Source organism: Taeniopygia guttata, chromosome 5 (genome assembly GCF_048771995.1).
Source record: "Taeniopygia guttata chromosome 5, bTaeGut7.mat, whole genome shotgun sequence".
NCBI classification, from domain to species: domain Eukaryota; kingdom Metazoa; phylum Chordata; class Aves; order Passeriformes; family Estrildidae; genus Taeniopygia; species Taeniopygia guttata.
The window spans coordinates 49,481,567-49,497,235 of record NC_133030.1 but is presented as its reverse complement, the minus strand read 5'-3'; the positions used below and the strand labels follow the sequence as shown (position 1 = coordinate 49,497,235).

Genomic DNA, 15,669 nt, shown 5'->3' with positions numbered 1-15,669 from the left:
GTTAAACATTTATGTCCCAAATTACAAATGATAGGATCTTGTAGTTCATCTGCACTACCGAGTGTCAATCACATAATGCCACAAGAGGAACAGAAAGGGAAGAGGCTGCCTGAGTAAAAAGAGAGCAATGCTGGTGTAACTACTTCCTTGGGAAGGCTGGCTATGCTTCTGAAATCCACTATGACTGCTTGCAATATAACTGCTTTGTCATGGACATGTTTTATGAAATGCAACAAAAAGTTAGTTAAAGGATGTGCTTCTAGTGTCCTGAGAAAGTATTTACCTATTTCCAAAACAGGATTTTCCAAGTGTTTGTCCTAGGGCACATTGGAACATAATGGAGCCCGTTAAAGAATAACAGATCTGGGCTGGGGCAGAAGCTGCTCCTTTGGGATCACTGCCCAGCTTCTTCCTCTGGCATTCATTGAGTAAACAGCTCATATCTCTAATCTGGGATCATCAGAAAACACAATAAGCAAAAGCAGAAATAATGGTGACGCCAAATTCTGTCAGATTAGAGACAGATTTAGTCTAGTAATTTCATTTAAATTCTTCAGCGACACTCCTTGTATTACAGCTCTGAATGTGTGATGGTGTCAATGCCACAAAGCATTAGAGAATGTAGTGAGCCGTGGCCAAAACTTTAGCTGCATGTACTGAGGGAAGGTGGGTATGTTTGATAGGTTTCCTCAAAGAGGGAATCTAGTCAGTCACACTCAGGTTGGGTACAATATCTAAAATACACATGTGGGCTGCACGGTCATCTTGCTGTCTCCAGGAAGATGTCACTTCTGGTACAATAAGTGTCCTGTGACGGTGAGAGCAATTTGAGAGGGCTTGACACTATGTTACTGAGGTGGGTTACTCAAGGAAGCTAGAATAATGTATCCCTGAGGCCTCTTCAGACCTTAATTGATAGAAAGTGTCCTTGAAAACTGCTGGGGAAAGGCTGAGGTGCTACTGGAGAGTCCCTGGGGGAACTGCTGGCAGGGAGGTACAACTGCTTTCATGGCATAGCTCTTCATAGAGCTTTCCAAATGTCTATGTCAAATGCTATTTTTGTGTTTTCTGTCTGGCTTACGCTTTGAAACTGGCAGCTGTGCCCATGACCCATGCAGGTGTGAACTGAACCTGTCTGTGGATGCTTCATCTAAGATTTTAAGGCATGGGGTAGAATCATAGAATCATTTAGGTTGGAAAAGACCTCCAGGATCATGTAGTCCAACCTTTGACTAAGCCACCACCCTGTGCCATGTTGGGTTGTTAGTTTTGTGGAATAGTGCTGATGAGCCCTACTGATATAAAATGAGAATTTTCCTTCCTTTTCTTTAACCTTCCCTGTAAGGTAAGCCCTGTGCCTCCCACTATCCTCTTTAAATTTTCTGATACAAACTTAGCATGTCTTGTTCCTTCCCACAGAGCCTAATTTACTCAGTGGTACTGCTCACAGTGTGAATAAAAGAGGTGTGAAGAGGAGAGATCTTGACATTGAAGAGCTGAGGGAGATCCTGTCTCCACTTTTACCTTTTGTCCGCATTGAGCACATCTTACCCATGAATAGTGAAGTACTGAGTGATGCAGTAAGTCAGTAGTCTCATACAAATACATCTCTGCAAGTTAAAGTGTTCAGGTGTGAGGGTTTTTTAGCTTTGGTGGGTGTTAGTTTTGTTTGTTTATTTTAAGGATTAACTTCTAAAAATGTTATCATTGAGAGTAACAGATGTGTAAGACTCTTTTTCTGGTTAGGTTTTGTGTTCTTTAAATCTATCAAAAGGCAAAAAAAAAAAAGTGGTGTAAGGATTCAGTGTAAAGAATGCATTTATTGCAAATTTTTACCATATTAATATTTAAAAAACTCTTTCTTGATTCTTAAAGATGAAGAGAGGCCTGATTAGTACTCCTCCTTCAGACATGCTACCAACATCAGAAGGTGGAAAGTCAAATGCCTGGCTGCGGCAAAAAAATGCTGGAATATATGTGCGGCCAAGACTGTTCTCACCATATGTGGAGGAGGCTAAGGTAATATCAGCAACACTTAACTGTTCTCAGATTGGAGTCATCAGGGGGTTCTGTAAAGAGGGAAAGATTTTGGGATGTTTTGTCTCTTTACATGTACTGGCCTAAAATACTAACATTTTCAGTTTAACAAGACTTACAAGATTGATCATCAGGCTCAAGTCTCTAGAACTGGTCAGAAAAATTTCAACAAAATTTTTTTTTGTCGAAATTGAAATGTTTGCGAGACAGATCTTGATGAAATTCCACCGGAAACAAAGCAGCGTTCTGAGGGAAACCTCCCTGGTTTCCAGCCAGTTTGCCGGCCCAGCTCCTCGGCAGCCCTCCTGGCAGGCGGATGGCAAGGTGAGAGCCTGAGAGTCCCAGTCTGCAGCTAGTCAGCAACCTTGGTGCCAGCCAGCTCTTTCAGGCTCCCCAGCTCCCACCACAGCTGGGTGGAGAACTGCTATTCCACTCGGCAGAGGACTGATGTTTCATCATCTTGTTTAAATCAGAACATACCCAAAATCTTGTGATCCTCCGCAAAATGGAATAAATATCCTGTGTCCAATTTGAATGAATTTGTTTCCCTCTCAAGCAGTCGCTTCCCTGTTTAATTTCTTGCATGAGCACTGTCAAGCTGAAGGTCTTGTAGCATCTCTGGTGGTGATGTTTAGTGGCAGGGTGGAGATGGTGCTGTGTGGGACAGGAATGTGCCACGTTCTGTTGGACAGAATGGGAGTCTTTTGTGTCACTGACCAATGCTGCCACTTCAGGTGGCTCTGACTTGACTTGAGAGCTTATGAGTCCCAGCAGTGGAGGTGACAACAGAACAAGAGGATTAGGTGAAGCTGTGTACATCCACATCACCTACAGACTCTGACATCTGCTCGGGTGAATGTGGAGCTTTTACCCTGTGCCTAGGAGAGAAAATGTTTTTTAAAGATATGAGCTGTTATTAATATCCTCTTTGAGGGAAGGCAAGAAATAAAACTGCTTTGCATTTGGGCACAGCAGTTAGAGAGCACCAAGTGGCACTAAAATAGCAAAGGAGGATTAGCTGGTTAAAATGTTCTCTTTGGATCTTGGATTGCTAAAACTAACAAAAATGTGATAAAAGCTTTTAGTCTTAGTTTTCAGGTATAGACTATGGGAGTGCTTTAGTATTTATCCAGAATAAACAGTGAATTCTTACAACCCCCATACCCCCGTCAGAATCCCTGCTTGTTAGTACTGGTTTCATATTATGCTGTTAATATTTTAAAATAATTTTAAGGCTTTTTAACCTTAGAGGGAGGACTCTCATACATAGTCTCTGGTAACTTTAGTCCTCCTATAGATAGTTTAATTATTGTGAAATAAAAAAATTGTGAATGAGTGATATTTATTTTTTTTTTGCTAGTCTCCCATTTTTTGAAATAAATTCATTTGATCTTAAGTAAGAATCTTCAAAGGGTAGGCATAAATCTTTTTCTGTTCTTTAGATGTCTGAGGAAAACGTTTCATTTTCAGGCTGGTGCCTTCTACTCAATGGCACAGAAAGCTGAGACTCATAGGCAGGAATTTTTTTAAGTCCAGAGGGTCTGGTTTCGAGTAGGTCAGTTCTAATCTGACAGGGTAAAGTAAAGAAAGCATCCTTCCCAAACTATTCTTCTGCCTGCTCTTAGCTCAAACTCAGCTATGATGATGACTGGAAAACGGAATAGAAAATGCTGATGTTAATGATGGTGTTGTTTGTGACATGACAAAGTCACTGTGGTGCAGACATGGTGGGACTTGTGTCTCTGGGGCTGTGCTGGCAGCAGTGCAGCGGGTGTGTGCAGTGCCTTCACGAGGCTCTGGTGCTGTCGTTGCAGTCGGTGCTGGACGAGATGATGGTGGAGCAAACGGACCTGGTCCGCCTGCGGATGGTGCGCATGTCCAACGTGCCCGACACGCTGTACATGGTGAACAACGCGGTGCCACAGTGCTGCCACGTCATCACCCACCAGCAAGTCAGCACCAACCAGGCCAGTCCTCCCTCAGTCATAGCCAACGAGATCCCAGGTGAGCTGCTGATGGCTTCCCGTGCCGAGTGAGCTCCTGGGAGCGTGTGGGTGCTTGGGCCTGGGGGGAGTGAGTGTCAGTTATTGAACTCCACCATTTCCTTGGAGAGTAGTTCTGCACCAGGAGTAGTCCTTCTGCTTTGGTCTGTCCTAAAGACATTAACTGGTTTTGAATGGCAGAGTAAACAAAACCCTGGGACTGGTTAAACAGGTAGAACACTTGCTGGAGCCTGGCTCTCTATTCTCAGAATTTTCTATAGGGTTCTCAGTTTTCTACAAACCAATTGTCCAATATAGGTAAGATCTGTGAGTCTGGAAAATTTCTTTCAAAAATCAAAAGCCAGAGAACATAACTTGTAAGGAAATCAGCTGAACTCAGTATGCCAGAAAAGTACTGGAAATGAGAACTCAAAACACATTCACTTCAATTTACCAAATCCACTTCAGCTTTGAAGCCAAACCAACTTAATTCCTTGTGGAAGAATGTGTCAGAGTACATTTTATAGGCTCAAGTAAATATGGCCTCTCTTGACTTCAGGGTGATTGGTGTGACATTCCCCATAGGCAAGCCAGGAAAATATATACTAAATGTATTTTGTCATTTATGCATGTGATCTTTTGGTGTCAGACTGGAAGAATTTATCTAGTGGAGTTCTAAAGCATCTAACTCTTCCTGTCTTTCCCCTGTCCTATTAATACTCAGTGTGCATAGAGAAAACACTGGCAAAACTTGCAATTGATGGCAAGTTGGCAGGGTTAGTGGATGTTTTGGAGGGCAGGATTAAATAGCTAAATGACCAAGATTAAATTTTAATTCAGTGACAGAAAATACTGTGCCTATGGCATTCCCCATTTTATAATCTCTTTGTATATCAATTATGTATCTCTTCAGTCAGCTGTGTTGAGAGGAAATAGATAAACTATTCTTACAGATGCTAGACCCAGGACCAAAGTAATGGATTGAAATTGGTGCAAGAGAATTTAATTTGAAGTGTTAGGAAGATTGGAAACAGTGTTTGGTTATAAGATTTCTAGGAAAATTTGTAGAACAGTTTTGATCTCTTTACTTCTTGTAGTCTGGGAAGAAACTTGATAAAGCTGAAAATGAGCTTCTGAAAATTTCTGTTTGAAAAATTTGATAAAAGTACCAATTGTTTCTTTAGAAATCTGTAGCTCTCAGCAAAACTGTGGCATCTCAGCAGTGCATTATAGTATTTAGACTTCCCTCCCAGAAAAGTGTAAATATACTTAGCATGAATTGAATATAAACTATTTCATTTAAGATAGGACTTTGATAACACTTTGCTCAATTCTAATTTCCAAAGAATTTGAGAAAGGCAGCAGGTTCTCAGAGGTCTTCAGTGTTTTGCCAAAGTTCTCATGTTCTTGAAAAAACTGTCTCTGTTGGCAAGCACGAGACACATCTTGACCAATCTGAAACTCCCCTGCGTTTTGGTTCTGTACAATTTAATAGGCAGGAATTATTGCCAGTCTCTTGATTTGAGCACAAAAATGGGCTCTGAGCCTGGCCAGTAGTTGGAGCGCAGGAATTGTGTCCTGGCAACTGTCTGCTTTACTTAGTCCTGTAATTAAGCAAAAGAATTGATTGGTTTGCCAGTGCCTTTTTGCTAGAATGGGTAGGTAGGGCCCATTTAGTGTGAGGAGATTAAAGCCTGTCCCAACCTCTAACTTGTACAGGGATCCATCCTGAAGCACAGAGGGAGCGCCAGGGGAGAGCTGGGCAGCATCGCCTCTGCGCCCTTGGGCCGGGCTCAGAGCAGGGGGTGCTTCACAGCTTGGGGCTCCCCGTCTGTCCCTGCCTTCTGCTTGCACCCTCTGCCTGAGGACTCTATTTGCACAAACCTGCTGGCAGTGTGTTTTAGTGCTCTTCCTGCAGCACTATTGTAAAATGAGTTCAGCTGAAGCCTGCTCTAACTTGAGGCCAGGTTCTGCAAGTGGTTGGGCTTCTTTATGCATTTTCCAGTTTCAGTCTGAATTAGAAATCTTGCAGCTGAGATAACTGTATTTTTTTATATACATGATCTTTCTTCCATGTGTTTCATATGAATAAAAGTAAAAAAAAAACCCAAACCAAACCAGGGTTTGAGAAGACAGTATTTTTTAATGAAAACCTTCTATCTTTTTTATGCCTACTAGTTTGGAGAACTGCTTCAGACTTCTCTTAGATCCTCTTTATTAAGTATTAGCAAAATGCTGGCTCTAGCTAAACATCTGGCTGCTAAATCAGGCTTTTTCAGAATAATTTAAGTGTGTGGAGGGTAGAGGACTTATTTACAAGCCTTGAGGACTGGTTAGAATGGGTTCCTTCCCTCTCCTCTCAGAACAGGAACTCCATTGAAGGAGGGAATATTTTGCACACATATACTTCTTCATGTGCTGATGTAAATTTTGTGAAATTGGGACCAGTCGTAATTGTGTGGTGTTTCTCCTTCTCTGCAATGCAAATGTCTTTTCACACTGTTCTTGCTGTATGATCTGTTTAATTTTTATGAGTTTTCATTACGGATATCTGGTCATGGTAATACATAAAACACTTGTAAAGCTGGTAAAGGATCAGACACCAGAATTTACACACTCAGAGATCTGGATTTGTCTTCTCTGTTTATATGCGCATTTTCCTTAGGACAGAAACACCACAGAGAAATATAATTCACCATCAAAAAGCAGTAAGAAGTGGCATGAGAAAGTTTTGCAACAGGCTAAATACCCAAAATTATACATGACTTTCTTTTGGAATGGTTTTTAAAAAATTATTTCAATGTGACTGCATAAAACAACATAATTTTAACAGGTTTTTGTTGGCTTACAGTTCATGTAACTTTTGTAAAATGCCCTTTCTCTAGTTACATACTGGTGTTATGGTCTTTTGATTATAGAACTGCTTTAGAAGTATGAAGTATATGCCAAAAAAAATCAATGAATTCTTGGCTCGTGCAATTCAGTAGGGAACATTCAGTTGTTATTTAAGATATCCTGCCTCCACCTTCAAATCATGGAATTCCTGCATCATAAGGGGTTTACAAAGAAAGCTGTATTTGTGGCTCATTCTAGCAGAAGCTGGAGAAGTGGTGTATGTTTTTATCATTTGTATTATGTGTGTTATCCCATGTGGCTTAATGATGCTCCATGGAACATGTGTAAGTTAAACAGTTTTGGCAGAATGCTTCTTAAAAAAAAAAAACAAAAGCCAAGGCAGCCTGATGTTAGATTTTGTTCCTTCTGAATCAATCCAACCATTGCAATCAAACTTACTTAGAGTTGGATAAAAAGGACTCTCTTATGCCCACCCCACTCTCTGTTATCCCTGCAGTTCCCAGTCTCCTGGTTGTGAAAGAGATGATCCGGCGGCTGCAGGAGCTGCGCCACACGGAGCAGGTGCAGCGAGCCTACGCTCTGAACTGCGGGGAAGGCGCCACCGTCAGTTACGAGATCCAGATCCGTGTGCTGCGGGAATTCGGGCTTTCTGACGCTGCTGCTGAGCTCCTGCAGGTATGAAGGATGGCTGTGTAGGAACATGAAGGGCTTGATTGTGTTCTCTGCAGTAGAGAATGCTTGCTGTGTATGCACACAAGTGCTTTGAAATGCCTGCATGACTGTCTAGGTGCAAATGCCAGTTGCATTTTATGTATGTGATTTTATAAAGCTGTAAGTGCAATGCATAAATAGTTTTTCCAAGAGTCATTGCCATTCAGGAGGTTCTTATTGACACAAATTTTGGGGACAAAATAAAACTGCTTAAGAGAGAGTGGATGAGAACAGTAGAACCATAACATGAAACCTAGATTATTATTTATTCTTAAAACAGAGAGGCGAAAAAGTGGTAGCTTATGCTGTAGGTCTGCACTGTGTCAGGACTGGGAAACTGAAAATCTCTCTTCTGTTTATACACTGGTGCTAAAGCACATGCAATTGTTGGTCAGCTTACAGTGAATATGCTGCTTCTTGCCTTATTTTAATAAAACACTAATCCATTTTGCATGGTAGCTGTAGTCACCTTGAGTATTGGTGAGCTTGTACATAGCACAGGCAGGCAGTTACTGTATTAGCATGTTTCTGAGAGCATTAGTTGGGGAGATTTTTCTGGATGTCTTCCTAATTTGTCTTGTAACATGCTGGGCATTTTACTTTTGCAGAATCCTCACAAATTCTTTCCCGATGAGCGATTTGGGGATGAAAGCCCACTGCTGACAGTGAGACAGTCTGGACGATGTCGCGTCAACAGCACTCCCACTGCAGAAACCATGTTTACAGAACTGGACTCTTTCGTGGCCTTCCATCCACCACTGCCCCCTCCTCCACCTCCATACCACCCACCAGCAACTCCTATTCACAACCAGTTCAAAGTGGGCTGGAAACAAAGGGTGCCAAGTCAACATCCCTCCCGTTCCTTTTCTTACCCCTGCAACCACTCGCTGTTCCACTCGCGGACCGCCCCCAAGGCTGCCCCTCCCGTGTACCTGCCCGGCGCCAAGGCGGCGCCTCCCGACTGCACCAACACCGCGGCTCTGGGCCGCCAGACCGTGGCGGCGGCAGCGGCAGTGATGGCAGCTGAGAAACAAGTAGTAAGTGTTGGGATTTCTCCTCTTTTGCCTATTTCTCAAAGTACCTCATCGAAGGAACTGGAGAGAATGCTTATGATGAGGTAACTTGGCTTTGTTAAATAAAATCAGTGTCTTTGTTGGTTAGGAGGTTTTTCTGCCGAACTGTCAGCATTCTCTATCGCAAAGGCGTGCCCTAATCCCTGGGAGAATGAACATTCCAGGGCAGGAGCATTATTGGAGGGGCAAATGGCACTCAGGAATCTTCTGAAATTGTAGAATCACAGAATATCCTGAGTTGGAAGAGAGCCACAGGGTCTGTTTCAGTGTCCAGCCGCCCTGTGGGTGAAGATCCTTTCAGTCCTGTCACTGGTCACAAGAGAGATCAGTGTCTCCTCTTCCTCTCACAGGTAGTTGTAACTGCAGAGGGGTCTCCCCTCAGTCTCCTCTAGGCTGAAGAGACCAAGTGACCTCAGCTGCCCCTTGTGTAGCAAATGTAGTTTGCTCTACACTAAAATAAAGCATAAGCCAACTTCAGTAGTGGACTGCACACTGTAATTAACAGGTAGAAGTAGTGGGGATATTTTGGCTATTTACAGGTAAGTGGTCTGAAGTAAACAGGTTACCTTTATACATGTTGAAGAGTATGAAAGCTTTACAGCTGAGAAATATTTGAAAAGGAATTGACAAGCAGAAATTGGTAATTGCTGATACAAAGGACTTTGTTATGGTATTTAAAAGCAGTCATTATAGTTGCTGAGCTACAATATGATGCAATAAAACCAATTGACTATAAGATATCCAGTAAAGACATAGCTTTATGAATGAAGAATTTAATAATTTATTTCTGCAGTGAAAAAACTGTCAGTGCATAGCTGGGGCACTAGAAATGTGTGAAACATTAGAAATGTGTGCCATTGTTTGGTCAGAGGTGGGATTCATAGCATGTCACTCTCCTTTGATCAATACTGACTTCCCTAAGGAAACTAAATGTTCTGCTAGAACATGTCCGTAAGTAATGCAAGGGGGAGCATAGGCTTAATATAGGTGATATTTTTGTTCTGTATTCTTTCTGCAGTTTGTGAGTTACTGTTAATCAGTGTTTGCTAAAGTTGCTTTAATGAGAAATTATACGTGCAAGTAGAAATTCTCACTCTCCTCTCTGGAAGGCTGTAATATGAACAATTCTGCACTGAGGCAAACATGGGGTAGGTGAGAAGAATGCCATTGCAGCAGCTTCCACATACTCTGTGGATCCTAGTGAGCCCTGTAACTGATGCTCCCCCAAGTCCTGAGGCTGTCCTGCATACACATTTGCAGTTTACTTACTTTAAAATGGGGAAGCAGAAGGGTTGTGTCTATAGAGATGACACATGTGTGTTGTGGCTTCCCTGCACTGGAACTGTGTGCTGTGACAAACCATTTGTTAGACTCTGCACCAAGTACCTTCTTTGGATTGATAATTTTAAATGGCTTAAAAGCTTAAAGCCTACCTTTAAGAAGTTCAGCAGTACAGTGTCCTTTACTGCATGTTAAAGGCAAGATGCATTTAAGAGGAGCTGTAACTGTGACACAACAGCTTCATGAAGGAAAGAAGCAGGAAGGTGAAGGTTGGTGGATAGATGTGTTCTTTAAACAGTGCAGGAAACTTGCAGGCTGAAGTTGTCGAGACTAAAGTAAATTAAGGAAATGCCTTTTTGAATTACAAAAACTATCCTAAATACAGTTTGTGTTTAGCTCTTGTCTTTGTTTCCATGGACCAATTTCTTTTCTTTTCCAGTGTACTCAGCCCCTGCTAAATGAACTGATGCCAGACATCGCAATGGGTGTGTCAGCAATGTCTTTGAAAGACAGAAGATTACCAGAGCTCACGGTGGACACGGAGCTAAGCCAGGCGGTTACAGAGGTAGGGCCCGGCCCACCCCAGCACATTTCATGCATTCAGAACAGACACATGCCTACTTCTCGGAAAAAACATGCAATAGAGCAAAAAATAGATGCTCGAGAAAACCCGCAGGAATATCCTGACTTCTATGACTTCTCTAATGCTGCATGCAGACCCTCTACTCCAGCACCCAACAGGCACAGTTCTTCACCTTCACAAGGCATTTATTTTGGCCCAGATTTGTACAGCCACAATAAGGCATCACCAAGTGGCTTAAAGTCAGCCTATCTACCTTCCCAGATATCTCCTAAAAAGCAAGAGGATTCTAGGAGGGAGTACCTGCTCTCACAAGATGGGCATCAACACAGACAAAAGAACGAGCCAATACACCTCGATGTCTTAGAACAGCCTCCCCAGCGACTGGACTTGGCACTGGCTACCCAGGAAAATGCTGGGAATGGCCCCGTTCATGTCAGGGGAAGAGCAAAAATGGAAACAGATTTAACCTATGGTCTGACCTCCAACAGACCTTCACTCTCTGCATACAACTCTGATGTGCCAGAAGAGAGACCCAGTAGGAGACTGGCAGATGATGAGCCATTGGAACACGGAGCACAGAGAAATGCAGATTTGGAAAGGGAAGATGGAGTAAGCAGAGGAAGGAGGTCTCCAAATAAACCAGACTTCCTGTACAAAAAATCTGCCCTATGAAAGCAACCTCCACTATTTCTCTGTGCCTAAGAGTTGTAAACATCCCATTCCTTGCAACTTTTGGCCTGACTTCTGTCAGAGAAATTTTCATGCCAGCAGAAAAGTTCAGCTTTGCTCACTTGTTTTGTACATACATTGCTTTTTTAGAGACAGCATGTTATCAGTTTGGTTTTAATGCTGCTTCTGGATTTATTTTGTTGCAATTTTTTTTTGGAGCAGATTTAATTAAGCCTTTTAAAAAAACAGAAACTGGTACCTTTTTTCTACAACCTGGTAGCCTTTTGCACCTGTACATCTATTTTAGTGTATTAGTTTTGTACTAATATGTTAAACTTTAATGTCACATTTAAAGGACTGTATTTTCATACTTTTGCATTTACCCTTTCACATGCTGATTCTCTATGTGCATTGGTTTGCACATTATGAAATGTATTTTCTTATGAGATAATAACAGTGCGTTTATTTTTTAATTATAGGAATTCCAAAGAACAGCACATCAAAAAACCTACATTTTTAGTTGGATTTTTTTGTTTGGTTGGTTAGATTGAAATCTTCCTGATTTTTACGACTATGGCGAGAATCCAATCTAATATTTTGTTTGAAAAGATCTGCCAGCTGGTCTTATCTTTGTATGCATAGCAAACCCACTTCAAAAATTATATTTGAGGTTTTAAAAATCCAGAGGGATATTTAGGAATTCAAGTTCCTTTGAAATTCACTGGAATATAACAGTATGAGTCTGTTTACTTTTGTTTTGGCTGTGACCATGGAGGACTCCATGATCACCTGGAAGCAGGAAGCACTTACTAGACAGACTAAAATTGCTGATTTGCCCATTTAGAAATAAATCTAGAAATACTGTAAAAATTACAGTAATTACTTGTTCTTCCAGCTGCTCATCCGTGGGTAGGCGAAGACCAGATGAGCGGATTCCTGCTAACTCGTGGAGTGTCAGGAAGACGAGGCTCGGAGCCTTCGCTGTTGCCTGAACACGTGGGAGGGCTTCCCTCCCCGGCGGTGCCGAGGTGACAGCCCCTGGCCTTGCTTTCTCCTGCCTGTGCTTACAAAAGGGCTTCACTCTCAGTGACAGCGTTCTTGCCTGGCCTCCCCTGGCCCCCAGGGGCAGCTGTTCTGTGAGCAGAATCCAAGTGAGAGTCACTGCTTCAGCAACACGTGTGAAGCTCTGTCGCTCTTAAACTACACCTCCATTGCCTGATTTGCTTTTTGAAAGCACAGAAATGAGATTCCCCTGATAACAGGATGTGAGGAGGGAAAGATGCTGATCTGGGTTGGCTCCTGCCACTGGGGCAGGGTTCAGCAGAGCACCAGGGGAAGGGTTGCAATTATGAAGTACATCCTTAATACTCATGGTGCAGTTCTAACAACAAATCCATTGCATCCAGGATAGGGATCTGATGCCACTGCAGAGTAGTGATTGCTGGTAAGGTCCTGTTTGGTGGAGGGCTAAATGCAGTTTCTGTAATGAGTTTCCCTATAGCAGAAAACTATAGTCCCAGGTGTGACCTAAGGACTGCTTTAAGATTAGGTTGAATTGTTTCCTGCAGCTCAAAGTGCTTAATACTGTTCAACAGAAATCTTGCTGTAACTTTACTTTTGGTTTTAGTTGATGGCAAATTCTTACCTAATATATTTCATTGAAGTATGGAGGGCCTGGTAACAACACAATGTTACTGAAATATATTGAATACAGCATTTCCAAACTACCAGATAGCTTCTAGATGAATTAAGATATTGGTCTTTGAACCAATAAACTGCGTCTCCTGCAGACATATCTATAGACCTGCTTCCATGGTGGTTCTGCAGGTGCTCCTTTTGAGGTGCAGGCATGGAAAGCATGGTGTAGGGCTGGAGCAGAAACTTGCCTAAACTCTGCAGGTGATGTGTCCTGTGAGTGAGGGGAGATTTATTTTTTTTTCCTCTGTCAGCTTTTTTTATCTTGTCTTTTGCCCACAGTCAAGGCACTGGGTGGTCCTGGCTTCATCACCCATCTGTGGGATTTCAATGGGAGTGGTGTAGGACACTGTTAAATGCAAGAAGTTGTCAGTGGGGGGATGGTGCTGCTGCAGGTTAAGGGGCTGAGGCTCGTTGGGTTCCTCCTGAAAATTTGAGCACAGTGCTGTCTGACTGCATAGCTCTAACTGCACACAAAGGTCTCATCCTCACCAGCATGAGACCAGCTCAGTAGAACCAGTAACTTTCAGCACACACAAGAACCCTGAAACTCCCTGGACTTGCATCATGTATGTGTTGGCAGTTTAACTACTAAAATATCAGAGCTGCCCTCATAAAATTTATTATTCTCAGTATTTTTGCCTAAAACTGATAGATGTACTTCAGGAAAACTATTTTGATTATCATGGTTTGATGTGGCACTGTGTACTTGGGCAGAGGTGGGACTGAGATCTATAGATAGAATTTTAAAGCTTGAAATATAGGGCGGGTGTGGCTGATGAAAAGTTTTGAGGTTATGGTTTGAGGGAAATCATGAAATGCTTTGGCTTTGGATAAGCTGGTGAGAAATGCCTCTGGGGAGGACATGTCTGTGTTTTAGAATACAAAATTGTTTCTGAAGTCTCAGGAGCTGTGCATTATTAAAAAAGAGTATGAATAACATCTTCAAAAGTAGATGCAGAATGACAGGCAAGTCCTTCTGAGGCCACAAAGACAATCAGGCCATGTAGACAATCTCTTTTCACTTACATATTTTGAATTGGGAAGAAGATGGCAGCTAATGGCAGCTGGTTTGAAGTGGAAAAGAAGGATTTCTTTAATTACTGGAACTTTATTTTTGTAGTCCGGAGCAGGATTTCCTACTTGGGATGTGCAGCGGGGTGAGACCATGTTCCATGGCAGCATTATTCAGAAGCCAGTGTTCATCCTACATCTCACTTGCACACCACACGTACCTGTGCTACCTGCTACTCCTTGTTCTCTGTCTACTGAAACTTTGGTGCAGAAGCTCCTTGTTTACATGAAGCACTTTCTGATTAGGCTGGAAATTGACACCTTTTCCCTCTATAAATTAGATGGAAATGACAGATTATTTTGCTTGAGGATAGAGATATAAACATTGTTTTTTTGAATGAAGGAGACTCATGCTCCTTGTTCTATTAAAGAGAGCTCAGACTTGCATTTAGTGAGCAACATGCAAAAAGGTCTTATTCCCCTTTCCCCAAACCCAACTCCTCTTTTCCTTAATATATGGATGAGTAACTTAATTCCTAAAACACATTCTTCCTTTGAAATGTTTTGTTGTTCCACAGAATTATTGTAGTTGTGTATTAGTAACTGCTGTGTTGATTGGCAGTTTCATGTTGTATTTTCCTGTTCTTAAGGATTTTCACTTACGAAAATTAAGGCTGTGGCCACCTGTACTTGTAAGCCTTGGGTTTTGGTCCCAAATGTATGTCTTCAGGGGTTTCTTTGGTTTGGGTTTGGGAGAGTGGGGGCACAAGGGGGTTTGGGTGTTTTGTATGGGTTTTTGGTTTGGTTGTTTTTCTGGGGTTTTTGTTTTTTGAAAGAACACTAATGCTGTTTGAGGCACTGTTCTAATAATTCTATGCTTCTATGGTAGAGGTGGTGCTGAGCCCTGCTGGATGCAGGGAACAGCTCAGAGGGAAACTTGTAAAACCGCATTTGGGGTTTCTGTAATTACCTGTACTGCCAGAAGGCAGCCCTGCCCTCGGCAGTGTTAAGAATTTGTTTCTTGTCCTTGTGTTGTTACTGGTATAAAGTCAAGTGCCTTCAATGCTAAAGGCTCAGAAAACTTTCTTAAACTGACTTCATGTCCTATGCAAGTGTTTTTTCTACAACCTGCATAACCAGTACTTTGTAAAACTTGTTTACGCTTCAATTGTACATAGTGTTTTTTTAAAAAAAATAGTATTTTTATTTAGGTACCTCCAAACTTGAATTCTAGTCTTGTGTGATGCATTGTAAAACAATACATTTCTCTTTTGAGTACCATTACAGTTGTAAAAAGGTTTTCACTGGTTCTATTTTTCTACTGTTGCTGAGAAGCATGTAACACTGACTTTATCCTACGTATAGTTGGCATTTCAAATAAATGGCTTGTATAGAACGTGGTTGTGTGGCTGCTTTCCCTGAGCTGCTGCTGCCTGGCTGCACCCAGCACCCTGCCCTGCTCACTCCAGGCTGCAGTGACCAGGCCTGGGGGAAAGGAGCCCAGCAATAAAGTGAAAATGCTTGGGAAAAAAGGGGTAATGCTGTGAACGCCAAAGATATGGTATCAGCCAGTGAAAAAGAAGGATTTGAAATTAGTCACTCTGATCAGGCAGTTGATGAAAGTGAAAAGCATTTCAGTAAAGTAGTTCTGTGAGTTCTGGCTGGAGCCTGAGTGACTGAGGCCATGCCTTGTGACGGGCAATAGGGCTGCTCAGAGCTGGGCCTTGGGCACAGCCCTGGGTGCAAGAAGTGTGTGTTCATTTTCTCC

The 15,669-nt window shown here is 42.2% G+C and overlaps 1 protein-coding gene across 6 annotated transcripts in view; it reads left to right on the top strand.

The window, feature by feature from the left end:
- BTBD7 (BTB domain containing 7) overlaps window positions 1–15,297 on the top strand; it is a 50,185-nt gene extending 34,888 nt beyond the window's left edge. For 3 of the 6 annotated variants that reach the window (XM_030274876.4, XM_072930358.1, XM_041716863.2), the window contains 7 exons: window positions 1,420–1,580; window positions 1,876–2,019; window positions 2,248–2,361; window positions 3,852–4,041; window positions 7,372–7,550; window positions 8,195–8,623; window positions 10,380–15,297. In XM_030274876.4, coding sequence (XP_030130736.3) covers window positions 1,420–1,580; window positions 1,876–2,019; window positions 2,248–2,361; window positions 3,852–4,041; window positions 7,372–7,550; window positions 8,195–8,623; window positions 10,380–11,195 — 2,033 coding nt within the window. In that variant the 3' untranslated portion in view covers window positions 11,196–15,297. Of the gene's footprint in view, window positions 1–1,419; window positions 1,581–1,875; window positions 2,020–2,247; window positions 2,362–3,851; window positions 4,042–7,371; window positions 7,551–8,194; window positions 8,704–10,379 lie in introns of all 6 variants that reach the window. The other 3 variants (XM_072930360.1, XM_072930361.1, XM_030274878.4) reach the window with 3 other exon arrangements.
- Window positions 15,298–15,669: the final 372 nt, after the last annotated feature.